The sequence below is a fragment of the Rhineura floridana genome, chromosome 3, assembly GCF_030035675.1.
Source record: "Rhineura floridana isolate rRhiFlo1 chromosome 3, rRhiFlo1.hap2, whole genome shotgun sequence".
Taxonomy (NCBI): domain Eukaryota; kingdom Metazoa; phylum Chordata; class Lepidosauria; order Squamata; family Rhineuridae; genus Rhineura; species Rhineura floridana.
Window position 1 is genome coordinate 66,221,999 of NC_084482.1, and position 17,746 is coordinate 66,239,744.

Below are 17,746 nucleotides of genomic sequence, written 5' to 3' on the forward strand. Positions count from 1 at the left end.
ACGTGACTGGTGGTGCTGCCTAGCAGTGAGATCTAGTGAGATGTGTGCTAGAGCGGAGTGAGAAGCCATATAAAGGACGGTCCGGACTGGTGGTGTCCCTGGTGGTGCCTAGTGAAAGGCAGTAGCCACAAGCAGGTGGGAACCTGACAGGGAGAACCAGGGAAGGGCGTCACAGACCTCTCAGCTTACATTTTTTTATTTTGCAGTAGTGGCAAAGCCCTCCGCCCCCTCCCTATGTGCCTTGCTATCCACCTCCCCCACCCCCATGTATGGCCCTGCTTCCACTGTGCACAAATTTTTCCTGTGATTTTTGTGGAAAGGTGTTACTGAGTTTCAGTTTCAGTCAGATGTCACAAAATTATTTCAAGCAATAGTAGCATATTAAGAGTGAGAAGCCAGTTGGCATCTTAGCATTTACCTGAGAATAATCCTATTAGTCAATTATAGGGAGAACTACTCACTGATCCAATGGCCAACAACACAGCTAGAGGTACAATAAAATAGCTATAATATATGAGGAACAATTTGATACATATGTGCCTTTCAGTGTGAATGCCCTGATTATGTTTATTAAGCTTAGATTGTGAAACATCTCTAGTGGACAAATATTATCAGTCATAAGGGGGGCACATTTTTTAGACTCGCCCACAAAGCCAAGTACTTTTTAAATGTTTGCAAAAGGCTTTGGAACTTGCAGGGTTTGAAGACACACAAGGCAATGTATGAAGAAGGTCCAAAAAAAACAATTCCATGTGTGCCTTGTGATACTGTGCACTTCCTCTGAAGCATTCACAAATAGCTACTTTCAGACCAGATAGTAGGGTAGGGTAGCTACCCAAAATATGCAAGGCTTTTATGGTCTAATCACATAATGGCTGCATTCAGACAATCATATCTCACTTAATAAGCTAAGATATGAATGAGTCTTGTTCCCCCACACGCACCTGCTTTACCCCTCACTTCACATGAGGAAGCAAACAACCCAGGAAGTCTGTTTCCCTGTTTCTTCCAAACTAGGAAATGACAATTAATGGTTTCCAAACAAGCCAGGATATTACGCCAACTGTAAACCATGGCTTCTTATCCTGGCTTGTTTGGAAGCCATAACTATAGCTTCCCAGTTTGGATGTTATAGTGAACTGCACCTTCCTAGCTTCCCAAAAGGAGTGAAGCAGCTATGTGCGGGTTCCCAAGACTTAATAAGACGTGATATAATTGCTTAAATTCTATTTAAACTTCTATTCAGAGAGAGTCTTGTCCCTGTACTTATATACAGTTTTATAGTGTAGTGGCAAGATACAGTGCCTTGCAAAAGTAATCAGACAAATGCTCTCATATAACTGAATTACAAATGGTACATTATAATTTCATTCTGTATGATATTTTGAAACACTGAAAATCAAAATCAATTATTGTAAGATGACATTGGTTTTATGTTGGAAAATGTGTGTAAGAAACAAAAAACTGAAACATGATGCTTGCATAAGTATTCAACCCCCCACACATTAATTTTTGGTACAGCCACCTTTCGCTGCAATAACAGCTTTAAGTCTTTTGGGGTAGGTATGTACCAGCTTTGCACACAACGTTGGAGGGATTTGGGCCCATTCTTCTTGGCAGATTTGCTCCAGGTCGTATAGGTTGGTTGGACATTGCTTGTGGACTGCAATTATCAAAGAGCGCCACAGATTCTCAATGCGATTGAGTCCAGGACTTTGACTGGGCCACTGTAGGACATTCACCTTTTTGTTCTTGAGCCACTCCAATGTTGCTTTGGCCTTATGCATGGGATCACTGTCCCTGCTGATACGAAGCATTCCCACAGTATGATGCTGCCACCACCATACTGTAGGGATGGTGTGTCTTGAAGCATGGGCAGTGTTAGGTTTGCGCCACACTTGCGCTTTGAGTTTTGGCCAAAACGCTCTATCTTGGTCTTATCTGATGACAAAACCTTTTCCAACATTGCAGCTGGGGCACTCTCATGCATTCTGGCAAACTCCAGATGTGTTTTCAGATGGTACTTTTTGAGTAACGGCTTCTTTCTTGCCACCCTTCCATATAGGCCAGTCTTATGCAGAGCTCTTGATATGGTTGACTGGTGCACCATTACTCCACTCCCAGCCACTGAACTCTGTAGCTTCTTCAAAGTGATTGTTGGCCTCTCTGTGGCTTCTCTCACAAGTCTCCTTGTTTGATTGCTGAGTTTTGAGGGGTGGCCTCAAGGAAAAGAAGGCATGAGGAGCCCAGGACTCGCTGCAGTTTGTTCCTGATCATCTAAATCACAGTTTACAAGATCATCTGAATTGGACCATTATGCTATCTTACGTACAGATATGTCTTTAGAAAGCTCATTTGGCTACAGACCAGTATTACCTACATTTTTATATTCAGCAGTGGTTAAATTGAACTTTCTGTTTCTGCTGTATAACTAAAGTTTTGATGTGTTAACATTTTTTACTCTTGTTCAAAGGAAATTTCCAGTGTAAAAATAGATATTCAAATGATTTAAAAAAGAAAAGAAAAAAGAAATACAACTATAGAAGAGATTTTTGTATGTTGGGGCTGTGGGTATGAGTCAAACCTCTCTAAGATTTTACTTTTTAAAAAAGGGAAGATGGAAAATTTCAAAATTTCTCCCAGCTTAGCCAATAAGTTCTATTTTTTTCAAGTGTTAAGATCTGTATCATGGCTGGGGAGTCTGTGGCCCTCTGGATATTGCTGGACTCCTACTCCCATGAGCCTCAGCTACGTGGCCATGCTGGCTGGGGCTGATGGGAGTTAAGAGTCCAGCAACTTGCAGAGGGCTGCAGTTCCCCTATCCCTGATCTGTGTAATTGGTTTTGAGTTTTTGAAAACATATACCTCACCTTATAAGAGCTTTTCAGCATCCGGATTTACAGGTAAACTTTTGTTTTCCTATTCATGGTAGATATTTTATAAACAGGCATAGACAACTGTAAATCCTTGTCAAACACATTTAACATCTGATCATGCCTACCATTAAGTGTTTTTAAGGTGTTAATTGTTTTTTATAAAGTGGTATTTCAGTCTTTTTACAGTTTTCTGTGAAGGTCCCTGCACCATTTGGTATTCAGCATTAAGATTTCTGATCAGATCCATGATTCTTGAACTTTCCCCATTTTTATGTTTCCTTTTAACTTTAATACACACCCACACATATATGTGTTTGTGTGTATTTGGCTTTTTAAAAATACTACCAACAAAGTTGGAAAAAGTTTTAAAAAATCTTCCCGCAGGTACTTGTAGATCTTACATAGGTCACAATGAATGGGAAAAAAATGATTTTGAATCGTAAGTTGACAAAGCTAGTAACTTTTAAGATAATGCATGTATTTGCAAGTGTTCTATGAAGTTTGAGGAGAGGCTAGATTCAATTGTATTGTAATTTATCATTGTACTAGATAGAAGGAATTACAATCCAAACCACATTACAGTGCCTTGCAAAAGTACTCAGACCCCTGACCAATGCTCTCATGTTACTGAATTACAAATGGTTGTTCAGGTTGGTTGGATGTTGGTGGTGGACCACAATTTTTAAAGAGCGCCACAGATTCTCAATGGGATTGAGATCAAGACTTTGACTGGGCCACTGTAGGACAGTCATCTTTTTGTTCTTGTGCCATTCCAATGTTGCTTTGGCCTTGTACCTGGGATCATCGTCCTCCTGAAAAGTGAATATCCTCCCAAGCTTCAGTTTTTTAGTAGACTGAAGCAGGTTCTCTTGCAGTATATCCCTGTATTTTGCTCCATCCCTTCTTCCTTCAATTTAAACAAGATGCCCAGTCCCTGCTGATAGGAAGCATCTCCACAGCATGATGCTGTCACCACCATACTTTACTGTAGGGATGATGTGTCTTGAGGCATGGACAGTGCTAGGTTTGCGGCACACATAGCGCTTTGAGTTTTGGCCAAAACGCTCTATCTTGGTCTCATCTGAAAACAAAACCTTTTCCCACATTCCTGCCAGGGCGCTCTCATGCATTCTGGCAAACTCCAGATGTGCTTTCAGATGGCACTTTTTGAGTAACGGCTTCTTTCTTGCCACCCTCCCATACAGGCCAGTCTTATGCAGTCTTATGGTTGACTGGTACACCATTACTCCACTCCCAGCCACTGAACTCTGTAGCTTCTTCAAAGTGATTGTTGTCCCCTCTGTGGCTTCTCTCACAAGTCTCCTTGTTTGATTGCTGAGTTTTGAGGGGTGGCCTTTTCTTGGCAGTGCCTGAGTGGTGTGATGCAGCTTCCACTTCCTGATTATTGATCCAACTGTGCTCACTGGGATATCCAAACACTTGGATATTATTTTATACCCTTTTCCTAATCTATGCACTTGTATTACATGATCTCTCACTGTAGAATGCTCTTTGGTCCTCATTTTCCTTCAGATCCACAGCATGACCAATGATCCTTCAACAACGGGATTCTTATCCTGACAATGTGGCAGCAACTTTAATGGTTCACAGATGGAGGCCAATTGTGTCCTTGATAAGGCAATTTCTTTCATCTGTGTAAACTGGGAGCTTCCACAGCACAGGGGTTGAATACTTATGCAAACAGGTTTCAGTTTTTTATGTTTCTTACAAACATTTCCCGACATAAAATCAATGTCACCTGAGAATAATTGATTTTGAGTTTCAGTGTTTCTAAATAAAGTATCATACAGGACAAAATTACACTGTACCATTTGTAACTCAGTAATATGAGAGCATTGGTCAGGGCTCTGATTACTTTTGCAAGGCACTATATGCTGCAGTTCAGTAACAAGACAACATAGTAAAAATCAGGATTCTTTTTTGATAGTGGAAGATTTAGGACACACAAAAAGAAGTACTTCTCAACAGAACATAGTTAAACTCTGGAATTCACTACCATAACATGAAGTGATGTCCACCACCTTGGATGGCTTTAAAAGGGAGAAGAAATATTTATGATAGATAAAGCTATCAATGGCTACTATGCTGAATGTCAGAGGCAGTATTGCCTTTGAATACCAGTTGCTGGAATTCACAAGCAAGAAAAGTGCTGTTGAGCTCTCATGCTGCTTGTAGGCTTCTCACAGTCGTTGGCCACTGTGGGAACAGGAAGCTGCTCTAGATGGCTCTTTAACAGGGCAAGTGCATGTGGGGGAACAAGACTCATTCATGTCTTAGTTTATTAAGCGAGATTTAACTGGGCTCTTATATACCCTTTTTAAACTCAGATTTTGAAAACTTTTCCAACACATTTTTACGTACCAAAGTCAATGTTCTCCACACCTCGGGTTCATAATTACAGAACAGAATACATGCAACATGTTCATCAACTGCAATCATGTACTACAGTCATGAAAATGTCACCCAGATTGTTGAATACCTAGAACCAAATTATACTAGTTAGTTGCTTTGTGGCATATTTCCACTATGAGCAACTGGTGCAGAAGACATTTCCTGCCTCCTGCAACTGAGGCCATCATCTGCAATTACTATAAATGCCACAAAATCAACTAGATTCTTGAAAGTTTTATTGCCAGGCTAAGGTTAAGTGATGCTTTCTTACATGTCCTGAAGAATCACAGAAGAGGGGATTCATACTGTACCTTCTGCTGCCCATCACTGCACTCTGTGTCAGAGGGTGCGAAAACCCAGTGACAAATCTTAGGACGACTAGGTAGCCCTTCCCCAAATAGCGTACTTTCTCTTCTTCCACATTCACAGCCCGAATTTCATCCAGTGGAACCACCACTATTTGGCAAAGGATCAGAATATTAAACTGTTAGCACTGTGATGCCAAGCAATACTAGCTGCGTTTGACTCCCATATTCTAAACTTAGCAAAAACAGTCCAAGCTCCCTCTCATGCTGCTGCCAGGCTACCTTCCATTATTTTAAGGACCACCAGAACTAAATGAAAATGTAACGGAGGCAGTAGAAAGTTAACTTTCTAAAGCATTCACCAAAAGTTAGTGGCATAGAATCTTTCTCCCTACAACCTCAGTTTCTCTCACTTCATGTTTGTAAAAATTGCATTACAGATTTTATGGCAAAAAGATAGAATCACGTGATAACCCTTAGGAAAAATTAGGTCCCAGATCCTCTCACAATAACCACATCAGTTGTGAATAGTATATCCATAGTCATGTGTTTGGTCTTTGTAGCTGGGATTTGTTACCAAGACAATTTCCATCTTAGAAACATGGTATGGCAGTATGAGTATTTATTCTTTGGGAACCAAACAACTTTTCTTTTTTAGCAGCTTTACAACATTTATAAAGTTTGACCAACAGGAAAAACATCTGAAGCAAGCTCAAGCCTTGTCTAGTCCAACCACCTGCCACAATATGGAGCACCCTATATTTATAGCATCTCTGATAGATGTGCTTAATTATCATACGATAGTAGTTTTCAGTCTCTCACCATTCAAATTAGAATATTTTGCTCATGCTCAGCCTATATGCTCCAAACTAAAACCTCATTATCCTCTTCTCTATTCTGGCTGCAGAATTTAGCAACCTGGGAATCTCAACAGCCATTAAAAACAAAAAAAACCCTTAAGGTAGCAAAAATTGGTTTAGAAAAGTTTATAAACAACTTAATAAAAAAACCTCTCTAAGCAGGATACATAAAACAATATAAAACACTTATCAATGACACACAGATAAAATTGGCAAATATTAAAAAATATAGGTATAACTAAATTATGTATTTGGATAGGCTTGCTGAAAGAAAGTCTTTAGCAGGATTCTAAAACAGTCTAGTGAGGGTACCTGCCTAATGTTAATAGGCAGATAAACATAATGGAACTAGCTTCTTTATTGTCCTGAGTAAGCTCTTCACTCTTCCCCATGGCTAGAACATTTTCTTTAGTACGGTGTACATACAGCCCTGAACTCAAGATAGTGGGTGGTATTCAATTACATTTTTGCGCTAGCACAAGAATTAGTACTAGTGCAAGGGAATTCCCTCCCTCTTCTCCCAGCATGGGTGCTCTGCACCATCCCCAAATCTACTCTGGGGAATCGGAAGAAACCCCAGAACAGATTTAGGGAGCGCACAAGAAGAAACCTTTGAGCTGACAGAATGATCTGCTTAGTGCTACTTTGAATACAACCAGTGATGTTGAACAACACATGTGTCATACTGCTTCATTTGTGGCTTTACCTTGTTCATGACCTGCCCTTGACAGGGTCAGCAGCTTCTTGTAAAGGTTGAATGTCTTTAGGAAAACCTTTCCTCCATCCTTGTCAAATATAGCCTCCTATGAAGAAAAAAACACAGCTGGTATCGCACAACACAGCTGGTATCGCACAGTGGGGAGAAGAGCCTGGCTGGGATCCCAGAGTCTGTGAATTCAAATCCCTGCTCGTGTCTCCTGGGTGTAAAGGGCCAGCTAAAGATCACCCCCACAGTGAGTTACATGGCTAGTGCCTTGGGAACATTTGTGTTAAAAGCCAATAAAGGAATATTGTAAGTAAGTAAAGGCCAGCACACTTGTCATTTGGACATTGCCACTTGTGACAAAATAAGCGGCTTCATTGTGTACAAACTGTGTACCTGTGAGCACATGGAGCTGCCTTATGCCAAATCAAACTAATTGGTCCAGCTCGCCAAATACTATCTATACTGACCAGTGTGGTGTTCTCTCCAACATCTCAAGCAGAGGTCTTTCCTCTGGGAAAAACCAGGGTTAAACCTGGAATCATCCACACATAAACAATGAATTTCACCATTAAGCTATAGCTTCTCTTCAGTCACTCCCCCAGATGTGATTAATTTCAGATCTACTCTATAAAGGTAGAAACCCACAAAAAGGAAAAAAGACACCCTAAGAGTCTGAGGAAAGGATGCCAAAATACAATATCTAAAAGTCTAGGGAAAATCATAGCTCATGAAATAAAAAGGTTGGGTAAATATCAGGATTAAGGTAGTATGAAATTTGGAATTTTGTCTAAACACACCGCTCAAGGAAAAGTTGCATAATTGCAATAAACAAAATGCTTGTGAAAAAACATACACAGATGTAACAGACAATAGCTTAAAGTAGACCTTGAAACTTCCAAAACAAATTCTACCTTTAAATAAAAATAGGCTGGGTATTTCAAAAGCTACCAGACACAGGTTCCAAAGAGATTATTCATTCAAAGGGTCAATGGTGCATCTATGTCAAAATCGTAACTGAAGTTAACATGCAGCATTATGTTATATTGTAGTTAAATTAACTTACAGCAGTCTGGTTAATTCTAGTTGCCACCAAGTTTGTCAATATTGACAAGCAACATTAACAGATCAGTATAGAATGAGCAATGTTAACAACTATTTGGCTAAGGCAACCAAGTTTCCTGTTTACAGCCTGCTGCTTACCTCCCACTCCTCCAGATTCTGCACAGCTACAAAGAGACAGCCAGCAAGATAAAAGAGTTTCCATCCCAAGCTATCTGAATAATACAAAATATTTCAAGTTAGAAACAAGCTTGTAACCCCCATATGACTTTAGAACTAGTACCTTATTTTCATGTTTGAAAGACTAAGAACTGAACATTTTTTGTAAACTGAAGTGATTACCTGTTTATACTGAAACAAGGATTTCAGTACAATACACACACTGTGTCAATAAGGGGCATTTAGCTTATATCCTTCTGGTCAGAAGGAACTAGAGCTTTTTAGCAAGTAAACAGATATCCTCCTTTTAAGCCAGATCCCATGTATTACAATCCTCCAAAACCTTACTTCTGGGGTCCTCTGAAGTGAGTTGAGAAGAGAGGGGGCCTTTTTCAGCTGTGGTGCCCCCCCCACGCACACACAAACATATACAGAGCAAAGGGGGAAGCATGAGAGGCCAAGATTCACCACCAGTGCATGTCATGGCAAACCAGAGTTTAGCACTTCATCTGAATTCAAACAGATTGATTATCAGTTTGATAAATGTGTGTACATCATTCTGTATTCCTGGCACATTTACATTCAAGACAGTTGCATTTGGCAGCTATCAGGACACAAGTACAATAAAATAAAAAGGGTTTGTGATGTGGTAAAGGTAAAGGTGTCCCAGCACTTACAGTGTGAGTCGTTTCCGACTCTTAGGGTGACATCTTGCGACGTTTACTAGGCAGACCGTATATATGAGGTGGGATTGCCAGTTCCTTCCCTGGCCTTTCTTTACCCCCCAGCATATGCCAGGTACTCATTTTACCGACCACGGATGGATGGAAGGCTGAGTGGACCTCGACCCCTTTTACCGGAGATTCGACTTCCTCCTACCGTTGGAATCGAACTCCGGCCATGAGCAGAGTTTCGGCTGCGTTACCGCCACTTACCACTCTGCACCACAGAGTGCGTGGCGTGTGATGTGGTAGCACAGAGGATATGGCCGCATTACAAAATTCTGGGCTGGCTCCATGGTTGCACTGTTTCATACCACTCATAGCTTTGAAAAATATGTACCAGCTTTATTGTCTGAACTCAAAGAACAAAAAGCATAAGCTTTCATAGACAACAGCCTACTTTATTAGATTCTAACAGTGTAATCCTAACCTTGTCTATTCAGAAGTCAGTCCCATTGAATTTAACAGGGCTTTCTTCTAGGCAAGCGGGGTTAGGATTGCAGCCTAGTAAGAGCATTCACACAACACTTCAATTTCAGTTTATAGCTCTGTTCAGTCATTTGTCTCTCTAGTGAATGGAGGAGGAAGCAGACAAGCACCTTCCCCTTCGTTGCTGTCCCAGTCCCTGATGTCCTCCACAAGTTGGTGGATGATCATCTGGGGGCAGGGATTTTCTGGGGTTCTAAATCACATGGGGACCCTACACAAATAGAGCAGGCTCCCCATGCAGTCATCCTCCAACTTGTGGAAGATGATGGGGACTGGGCAAGAGCACTCATCCCTGCTTCTTACCCCATATGATATTAGTCACGTAGGGAGAGAAAAAGGCACTATCCACACACCTGCTCTTACATTAGCTAGGAGCTGATTTTTCTGCTACCCCAGCTCCACCATTTTCAGAAAAACTAATCATTTTCCATGTGTAAGGGTATGTTACGTTTGCTCCAATCAATACTTTAATGTTAATTCACACACATAGACTTCAACTTTCCACCCTCATCTTAGTTTGAGTCATTGTGTGAACTGTTTTTACTATAAGCCCATTAAGAGTCAGGGATCCATATACAACATTCAAAACTGCGGCCACCCATTTTGAGCCCAAGCATGAGAGCATGACACAAATCAAAACAAAACAGAAGAATATTTAAAGACTGGAAGGCTTGGAAGGAAAAGATGTAGGTGTGCGAAAGAAATTCAACAAGAACTTTACCTTCACTATAGTAAGCAGCAGCCAGGCCTACAGAAGAGATCCCTACAAAGACAAAGAACAGTTATGAGTTTAGAGTGTATTTTCAGCTATTTAACCATCTTTAGCGTTTTGTTCTCAGAAAGCACGAGTTTTATGTCTGCATCGAGAAGCCTTTTAATTGTCAGTGTACTAATAGCATAGAATTGATAATTTTTCAAAAAAGCAATAATCAATTTGAGCTAACTCTTCCCTTGAACTCTGTAACAATGGTGCATATTACGCAAGTGAGAAGAAAATTTTACTTGAAATCTGAAAAAGAGCCAAATATCAAATCAGACCAGTTGTGATGTTATTTTTCTATGCATGCCTCTAAGGTGCTTATGGGGAAACAGAGAAAAGCAACAAAAGCTACAGTTCTTCATGATTTCATAACTGATGACTCTGAGTCTGTCACATCATAATGAAATTTTCAGAGCCCCTTCAAAGATTTTTTTCCAGTTCTGTATATCAGACTTGTTGCCTTTCTTGTCTGTAGGAAGACCATTTAAATCCCTCTTGACTGAGCTTAGAGGACTTTTATCAAAGATTACAATATGTAATATAAACAAAGTGTGAGGCCAATAGAAAACTATATGCATTCATCTGCAACAACTGTATTACCTTGCTGGCTCATGAGGACTTCCAGAATCAACTGCAATTACTATTGGTGGGAGTGGAGCAGAAAGATACTGTGGGGGGAAAATAGGTTACAGAGCCTATCACAGAAAAGTGGCCTGCAACTGAAGTTCTGGGTAATGTTCTAATCAATATGTAAAATCGAATCCCACCTATCCAAGTTCTTGCCCATCACATGAGGTCCATGCCTCCCTCACTATATTCACTAAAGATTTTTCTCACGTAAGTAAAGGGCCAATAAAGCAACAGTAGGATCTTCTCTTCTGTGTACATTTCATTTCAATCTGTTTTATCAGCAGTTTGTTTTAACTCATCAAAAATTAAATAAAAAATGAAGGTTCAAGAATTTAGGAGTGATACAAGATTGAAGACTTACCTACAAGGAGAGACCAAGACCGGATACTCGGTGACCTCTTCAAATGAAGAACAAAATTTGAGTGGTTTTCAACCAGCATATACATCTTGGGAGGGGAGGGGGAATCCACAGAACCCCAGAGCACTCACAGAAGCCACCTAGAGAATAACAGGTAATAAAACAAATTGAGGTGCTTCTTACAGGCCCTTATCATATCTATCAGTTTCCTGAGGAATCCCCTTCATAGCTTGAGGTATCCCCAAGTCCAGCATAGATTTATTATCAAGTTCAGAAATGCTGAAATAAGTACAAATGCACATGCCTAGTATTAGGGTAATCAAATCCACATACTTTAAAGCAGAATGTGCACTCTCTACATCTCTACAGGCAAAGCTACATTCACATGCATGGTACCTTTTCCTGTCATAAGCTTTCAATTTTCAAACTTTTGCATTTTTTAAATCAATTTTTAAACCTTTATATGTATCAAGCAAGTCTCACCAAGGGAATGGATATTCTTACACAATGAGTTGAGAAGCCCATCCAGTAATATAGTGACAAATTCAGAAGTGCAGGGTCCCTTCATGACAGTCACGCCACTCCCCCTTACAGCTACACCCTCTCATTCACTTGCTTGCTCTCTGTCCTCATCTCCACACTCTTCATTCCTTCCCAAGTGCGCCTTCTCCCACAACAACAGACGTCCTTAGGAACCAATCAGCATGAAAGAGGAGTGTGTTAGCTACTGAGAAGAGTCTTCTCAGTGACTGCTCACCTCCTTTCACACTGATTGGCTTCAATCAACAGGAAAGGACAAGGAGCCATGTTAGAAGATTCTTCTCAGTGGCTAACACACTCCCCTTTCATGCTGATTGGCTCATAGGATGCTGGAGATACAGGAACCTGGCTGGGACCCTGCTCCCAAAAATGTAAGGGGTCTAAGACCCGCCAAGACACTGGACGACTACACCCCTGGGCCCATCTCATGGAGTATAGGACACCGTTAAACATAACAATTGTCCTATGCACTAAGAGATGCTACATGGTGGATGAGTGACTGAAGGACACAAATACTTACCACCCATCTACCATGTACCCCCCAAAACATGAAACCACACCTACCAGATCAACCTAAGAGCACACATGGCAAAATAGAAAATATATAAAAACGTTATGAAATAGTGGCAAATTGCAATTTGGCAGAAACAGTTGTGGCCCTGAAATTTTTTACAGCTAGCTTTTTACCCAGCTTCTGCTGCTTTTAACATAAGCACGAGACAAACCCACAAAGCCTTTCCGTTTCGTCACCTTCATTCAATACAAACGTGCTCTATGACACCCCCTTCCAACACCCCCCAAAGGCAAATAAGAAACCTAAAATTACGTTTATGTTCTGCTTCGTGGATCATTTCTTTCCTGCAAGTAACGGCTTAATTGAGTACCGCACACGCATTTTAAAACTGGAAGGGGCAAAAACGGGAAATAAGAGTAGCATTTCCCTCCATTGACCATTTCTTGCTGTGAACAGAGAGTTCTGAGCACTGGAATAGGAAAGGGTAAAAAGACACCAGCCGCTCCTCCCCAATGCTCAGGTCCCCCCATCCTCCTTCGCCGATACAACGCTTCAGACGTTGGTGTCTCCCTATTGAAAAGCCCTGCTATTTAGTTGTCACTTCCCCATCTCACCCTCTCATTTCCACTCACCACCACCCGTGTCCAGTTCTTAGTCCTCTCCTTTTCCGCTCCCCTCTTCTTCAGCCACCCGGTCCGGTTAGATGTTCCCGCCCCCGAGCCGCCTCGTCCTCAAGCTCACCTAAGTCACGGCTGCTTCCCAAATTCTTTTGGGCGGAGAACGCGATGCTTCAAAACCATAGACGTAAACCAGAGAGTCCTTCATAGTCAACCATAGAGAGAGAGAGAGAGAGAGAGAGAGAGAGAGAGAGAGAGAGAGAGAGAGAGAGAGAGAGAGAGAGAGAGAGTATAAATCCCTTCAGTGCCACACCATAGATATATACCCTGTAAACAGCTCTACACAGCTCTCACTTCCGATTTTGATGAGAATATTCTCAATGCGAGACAAAAGTTGTAGAAGTACTTAAGGAACTAATCTGAACAAATAACACAGCGCTTTCAAATAATCATATCCTCTACCAAAAATGACATTTTGCTGAGTGGATGATGACTGTGCTCACTTATTGGATGTTGGAACAGAATTGCGAGGGTCCCTCCTCTTTTAGATCGGAGGTGCGATTATTTCAAGGCACCGCAATGAAAAGCAGTCCTTTACCCCTGCCAGTTTTATATGAGGTTTTTACATTGGTCCTTCTGTTGTTTCCCCTGCTCTGATCTGCACATGGAGGATTCTGAAAGCTGTAACTGGGAACGCGAACCCTCACTAGTAGAGAACTATTGAGAGCATATCGTAACTCCTTGTAAGACCGTAGGCGGTTTCCCATGAAATTGCGTCGGCAATATTAGGTGTGGGCATATTCGTTTGCTCCGCCTTTGGAGGGCGGGAGGGCAAGATGGAAGACTAACTCCTCATAGGGTAATATCACAACACTCTGGCATCCTCCCCACACCCAAATTCCAAAACTGGCGTCTTTTTCTATAGTAGCCAATTATAATTAACTGGTTAATTGGGGAGGGGCTGTAGTTCAGTGGTAGAGCTTCTGCCTTGCATGCAGAAGGTAACAAGTTCAATCCCCAGTATCTCTAAGGAGGGGTAGAAGAGACTCCCTGCCTGAAATGCGGGAGAGCCGTTGCCAGTCAGTGTAGACCATATTGAGCTGGATGGACTACAGTCATTAACCAAACTGCAACAATAGTCAAGAAATTAGAAGAAGGCTAGGACTGGGGAGGGTAGCTATGAAAGAATTAGAAAAGGCCCTCAAATGCAAAGATGTATCACTGAACACTAAAGTCAGGATCATTTGACTATGGTATTCCTGACCTCTATGTATGGATGTGAAAGTTGGACAGTGGAAAAAAGTGGACAAGAGAAAATCAACTCCTTTGAAATGTGGTGTTGGAGGAGAGTTTGCAGATACCATGGACCACGAAAAAGACAAATAATTGGGTGTTAGAACAAATTAAACCAGAACTGTCACTAGAAGCTAAAATGATGAAACTGAGGTTATCATACTTTGGACACATCATGAGAAGACATGATTCACTAGAAAAGACAATAATGCTGGAAAAAACAGAAGGAAGTAGAAAAAAAGGAAGACCAAACAAGAGATAGATTGATTCCATAAAGGAAGCCACAGACCTGAACTTACAAGATCTGAACATAATGGTTTAGTTGCTCTTGGAAGTCGCTCATTCATAGGGTCACCATAAGTCGTAATCAATTTAAAGGCACATAACAACAACAGCAGCAACTAGCAGGGGGAAACCTGGGTTAAAATCCCTGATCAGCCATGAAGTTTACGAGGCAACTTTGGGCCAATCACTGACTGAACCTAGTCTACCTTACAGTTGTTATTATGAGAATAGTGTGTGTGTGATGGGGGGGAGGGGCAGAGGGGGGGCCCACAATCATGTATATCACCCTGAGCTGATGCACACTGACAGATGACATCATCGCTCCTGCTCTGAAAAAGTCCCAGGGCTGTGCTACCTTGGCGTGTGTATTCTCCATGCTCTATACAACTATTCGGCGGCTTCACAGAACCTTACAGAAAACCATCATTCCAGTCCACACAATTCCAATTGAATGACAAAATTCCAATCCCTTTGTTTCATAGACCGACTAACGTAGCATCATGAATACAAAACTCTTACATTTGCAGTCTGACAGATGTAAGTATCAGTACATGGATGTTAATTGTACAAATAAAGACTATCAAGATATTAAACACACTAGTCGCCAGATCAAAGCTTTTCCATTAACCACACCTGAAGGGGGAATGGGTTGATCTGTTGATCAGCTGCAAAATCTCTTTGAAGCTGAATTTTAAAAAAACTTGAGCTGCTCCCACCAGCTTTTACAGGAAAGGGGGGTGGAGTTTGACTAGCCTCGTGTGTCCCCATTTTTAGAAGAGAGGGAGAAATACACTGGAACCGGCAGAACAGTGAGTGTTTTTCTACTCTGAATGGGATCAAATACTCTCAGCATCACACCTAGGTGTTGTTGTTTTTAAAGGTCACTATAACATTTCTGTCTCTGGTCTCAGTTGAATGGTTTTCATAGTTCTCCTTTCAAGGGAAAGATCCAGACCTAGAGCTGCTGCTAGTCAAAATAGACGATACTGACTAGATGGGAAAATAGTCTGACACTGATATAAAGTAGCTTCCTCACTAAAGAGTTTAGGTTTTAATTAAATTTAAGTTCTCAGACTAACAAAACAAAATGTATAATGACCTTTCAGCATGTATTTCCAATGCTCAAATAGGATTGCATGGAATAAGAAATGTCATTTATATTGTTAACCAAGGGATAGTGCTTTTACCCTTTTATTTAGGGAATATCTAGCATCTAGGTATGGGGAAACAAATTTGTGGTGGAATATGGTTCACTGAATTACATGTAATCATGTGGCATTCTGGACCTTTTCAGAGACAGTTTAATGGTTCAAACATAGGTAACAGTAAAAAAAAAAGAGAGAGAGAGAGCTCTAAGCTGCACAGGGAAGCTTTTATAACATAGACAAGAATTCAGTTTGTGTCATGGGCATGGCCACAAATTACAAAGCCAGAAATGGCCGGACAGGCAGGCAAGCTGTTGTGGTGGCAACTTTCAAGGTGTCAGCAATCCTACATAGCCTCCTAAAGCTGATTCTTACTTGCCACAGGCAATCAGACAAGTGTCTGTTTACAAGTCTAGCCTATTTTACAAGAATGTTGTAGTAATTACTGAAATAATGCATGGAAAGTGTTTTGAACTCATTTGCATGGCTGAGCTAGGCCAGCATTATTATTCTCCTATTCCAGTGCCCTCACCTGCTACAGGCAACTTTAAAATCTGTTGCTGTACCATTCAGGAGCCTGTTAATACCTTCCTCAATTCCCCCCTTGTATAGTGAGGCTGAGAGGATTGTGCCTTACACCTAACAAAGTTAATGGCTGAGGCGAGATTTGAACCGGGGACTTACTGGATCAGTTCTTATTTTAGGCTGTGCACTTTTAAGAGCTTTATGGAGCTTTGGTCCAGATTATCTCAAGGAGCACCTTTCCCACAGGTTGCCATACCACAGGTTGGAGCAGGCTGCTGCAGATAGCACATGAGGGAGAAACAGATGAAGGCATCAATTGGTTTCTGAAAGATGCAGCAACAGTTTTAAAAGTATTGCCTGGCTGCAGCAGATAATGGCACTGGAATCTGTTTCAGGCAGCATAGTGCCTTGAGCTGACACTGCTTTTCCATTTATGGTTCTTACCCATTAAGATCTACTGAGGGTAGTCATGCTGTCTTGAAAGCAAAAACCTTCCTTTAAAGCAGTGGTTCCCAACCTTTAGGAGTACAGGACCCCCTTTTTAAACTCAAAATTTTTTGTGACCCTCACATGCTAATTGTTGTAATTTTAGTATATGTTAATTGAAAAAATACATTATTATTATTATTATTATTATCTTTATTTATACCCCGCCATTTTTCCAAAACTGGAACTCATGGCGGCTTCCAGATAAAAAATACATATAATTAAAAACATACAGTCTACATTAAAATAAGATTAAACTATTTCCAATATTAAAACCATACACACATATCGCTAAAAAAGTTCAAACTAGTTTAAAAATGATATAATAGACATTAGCAATGCAGCATCCTTCAATTCCAAAGGCTTGTTGGAATAGGAAGGTCTTTGCTTGTCGGCGGAAGGACTGCAAAGAGGGGGTCATTCTTACCTCCCTAGGAAGGGAATTTCAAAGCCTAGGGGCAGCCACCGGGAAGGCCCTTTCACGCGTCCCCACTAGTCATACTTGAGAAGATGTGGGTATTGAGAGAAGGGCCTCTCCTGAGGATCTCAGGGCCTGGGCAGGCTCATACAGGGAGATACGGTCTGATAAATAGCCTGGACCTAAGCCGTATAGGGCTTTATAGGTCAACACCAGCACTTTGAATTGTGTCCGGAAACAGACTGGCAACCGGTGGAGCTTTTTTAACAGGGGGGTAGTACGGTCCCTGTAACCAGCCCCAGTTAGCATTCTGGCTGCAGCACGTTGTACCAACTGAAGTTTCCGAACAGTCTTCAGAGGCAGCCCCACGTAGAGCACGTTACAGTAATCTAAACGGGATGTAACTAAGGCATGTGTCACCATGGCCAGATCAGACAGCTCAAGGAACGGGCGCAGTTGGCGCACTAATCTTAATTGTGCAAAAGCACTCCTGGCCACTGCAGAAACCTGGGACTCCAAATTTAACGCTGAGTCCAGGAGCACACCCAAACTGCGAACCTGTGTCTTCAGGGGGAGTGTAACCCCAT

General features: G+C 41.4%; 2 protein-coding genes across 11 annotated transcripts in view; one reads left to right on the top strand and one right to left on the bottom strand.

The window, feature by feature from the left end:
• Positions 1–13,778, bottom strand: part of LOC133380001 (cytochrome b-245 chaperone 1) — a 36,184-nt gene extending 22,406 nt beyond the window's left edge. For 6 of the 10 annotated variants that reach the window (XR_009761319.1, XR_009761320.1, XM_061616391.1 and 3 more), the window contains exons 1-6: positions 13,023–13,244; positions 11,340–11,476; positions 10,310–10,351; positions 8,360–8,433; positions 7,160–7,256; positions 5,600–5,744 (exon numbers count right to left, since the gene is read on the bottom strand). Coding sequence is in view for 8 of the 10 variants with exons in the window: in XM_061616391.1 (XP_061472375.1) it covers positions 5,600–5,744; positions 7,160–7,256; positions 8,360–8,433; positions 10,310–10,351; positions 11,340–11,424 (443 nt within the window). In the remaining 2 variants the exon portion in view is untranslated. Of the gene's footprint in view, positions 1–5,599; positions 5,745–7,159; positions 7,257–8,359; positions 8,434–10,309; positions 10,352–11,339; positions 11,477–13,022; positions 13,245–13,510 lie in introns of those variants that run through there. The other 4 variants (XM_061616384.1, XM_061616386.1, XM_061616383.1 and 1 more) reach the window with 4 other exon arrangements.
• Positions 13,779–15,313: 1,535 nt separating this feature from the next.
• The window catches only part of NARF (nuclear prelamin A recognition factor), a 50,616-nt gene continuing 48,183 nt past the window's right edge, over positions 15,314–17,746 (top strand). Inside the window, exon 1 of the mRNA XM_061616394.1 lies at positions 15,314–15,394. The gene's annotated coding sequence lies outside the window, so the exon portion shown is untranslated. The remainder of the gene's footprint in view (positions 15,395–17,746) is intronic.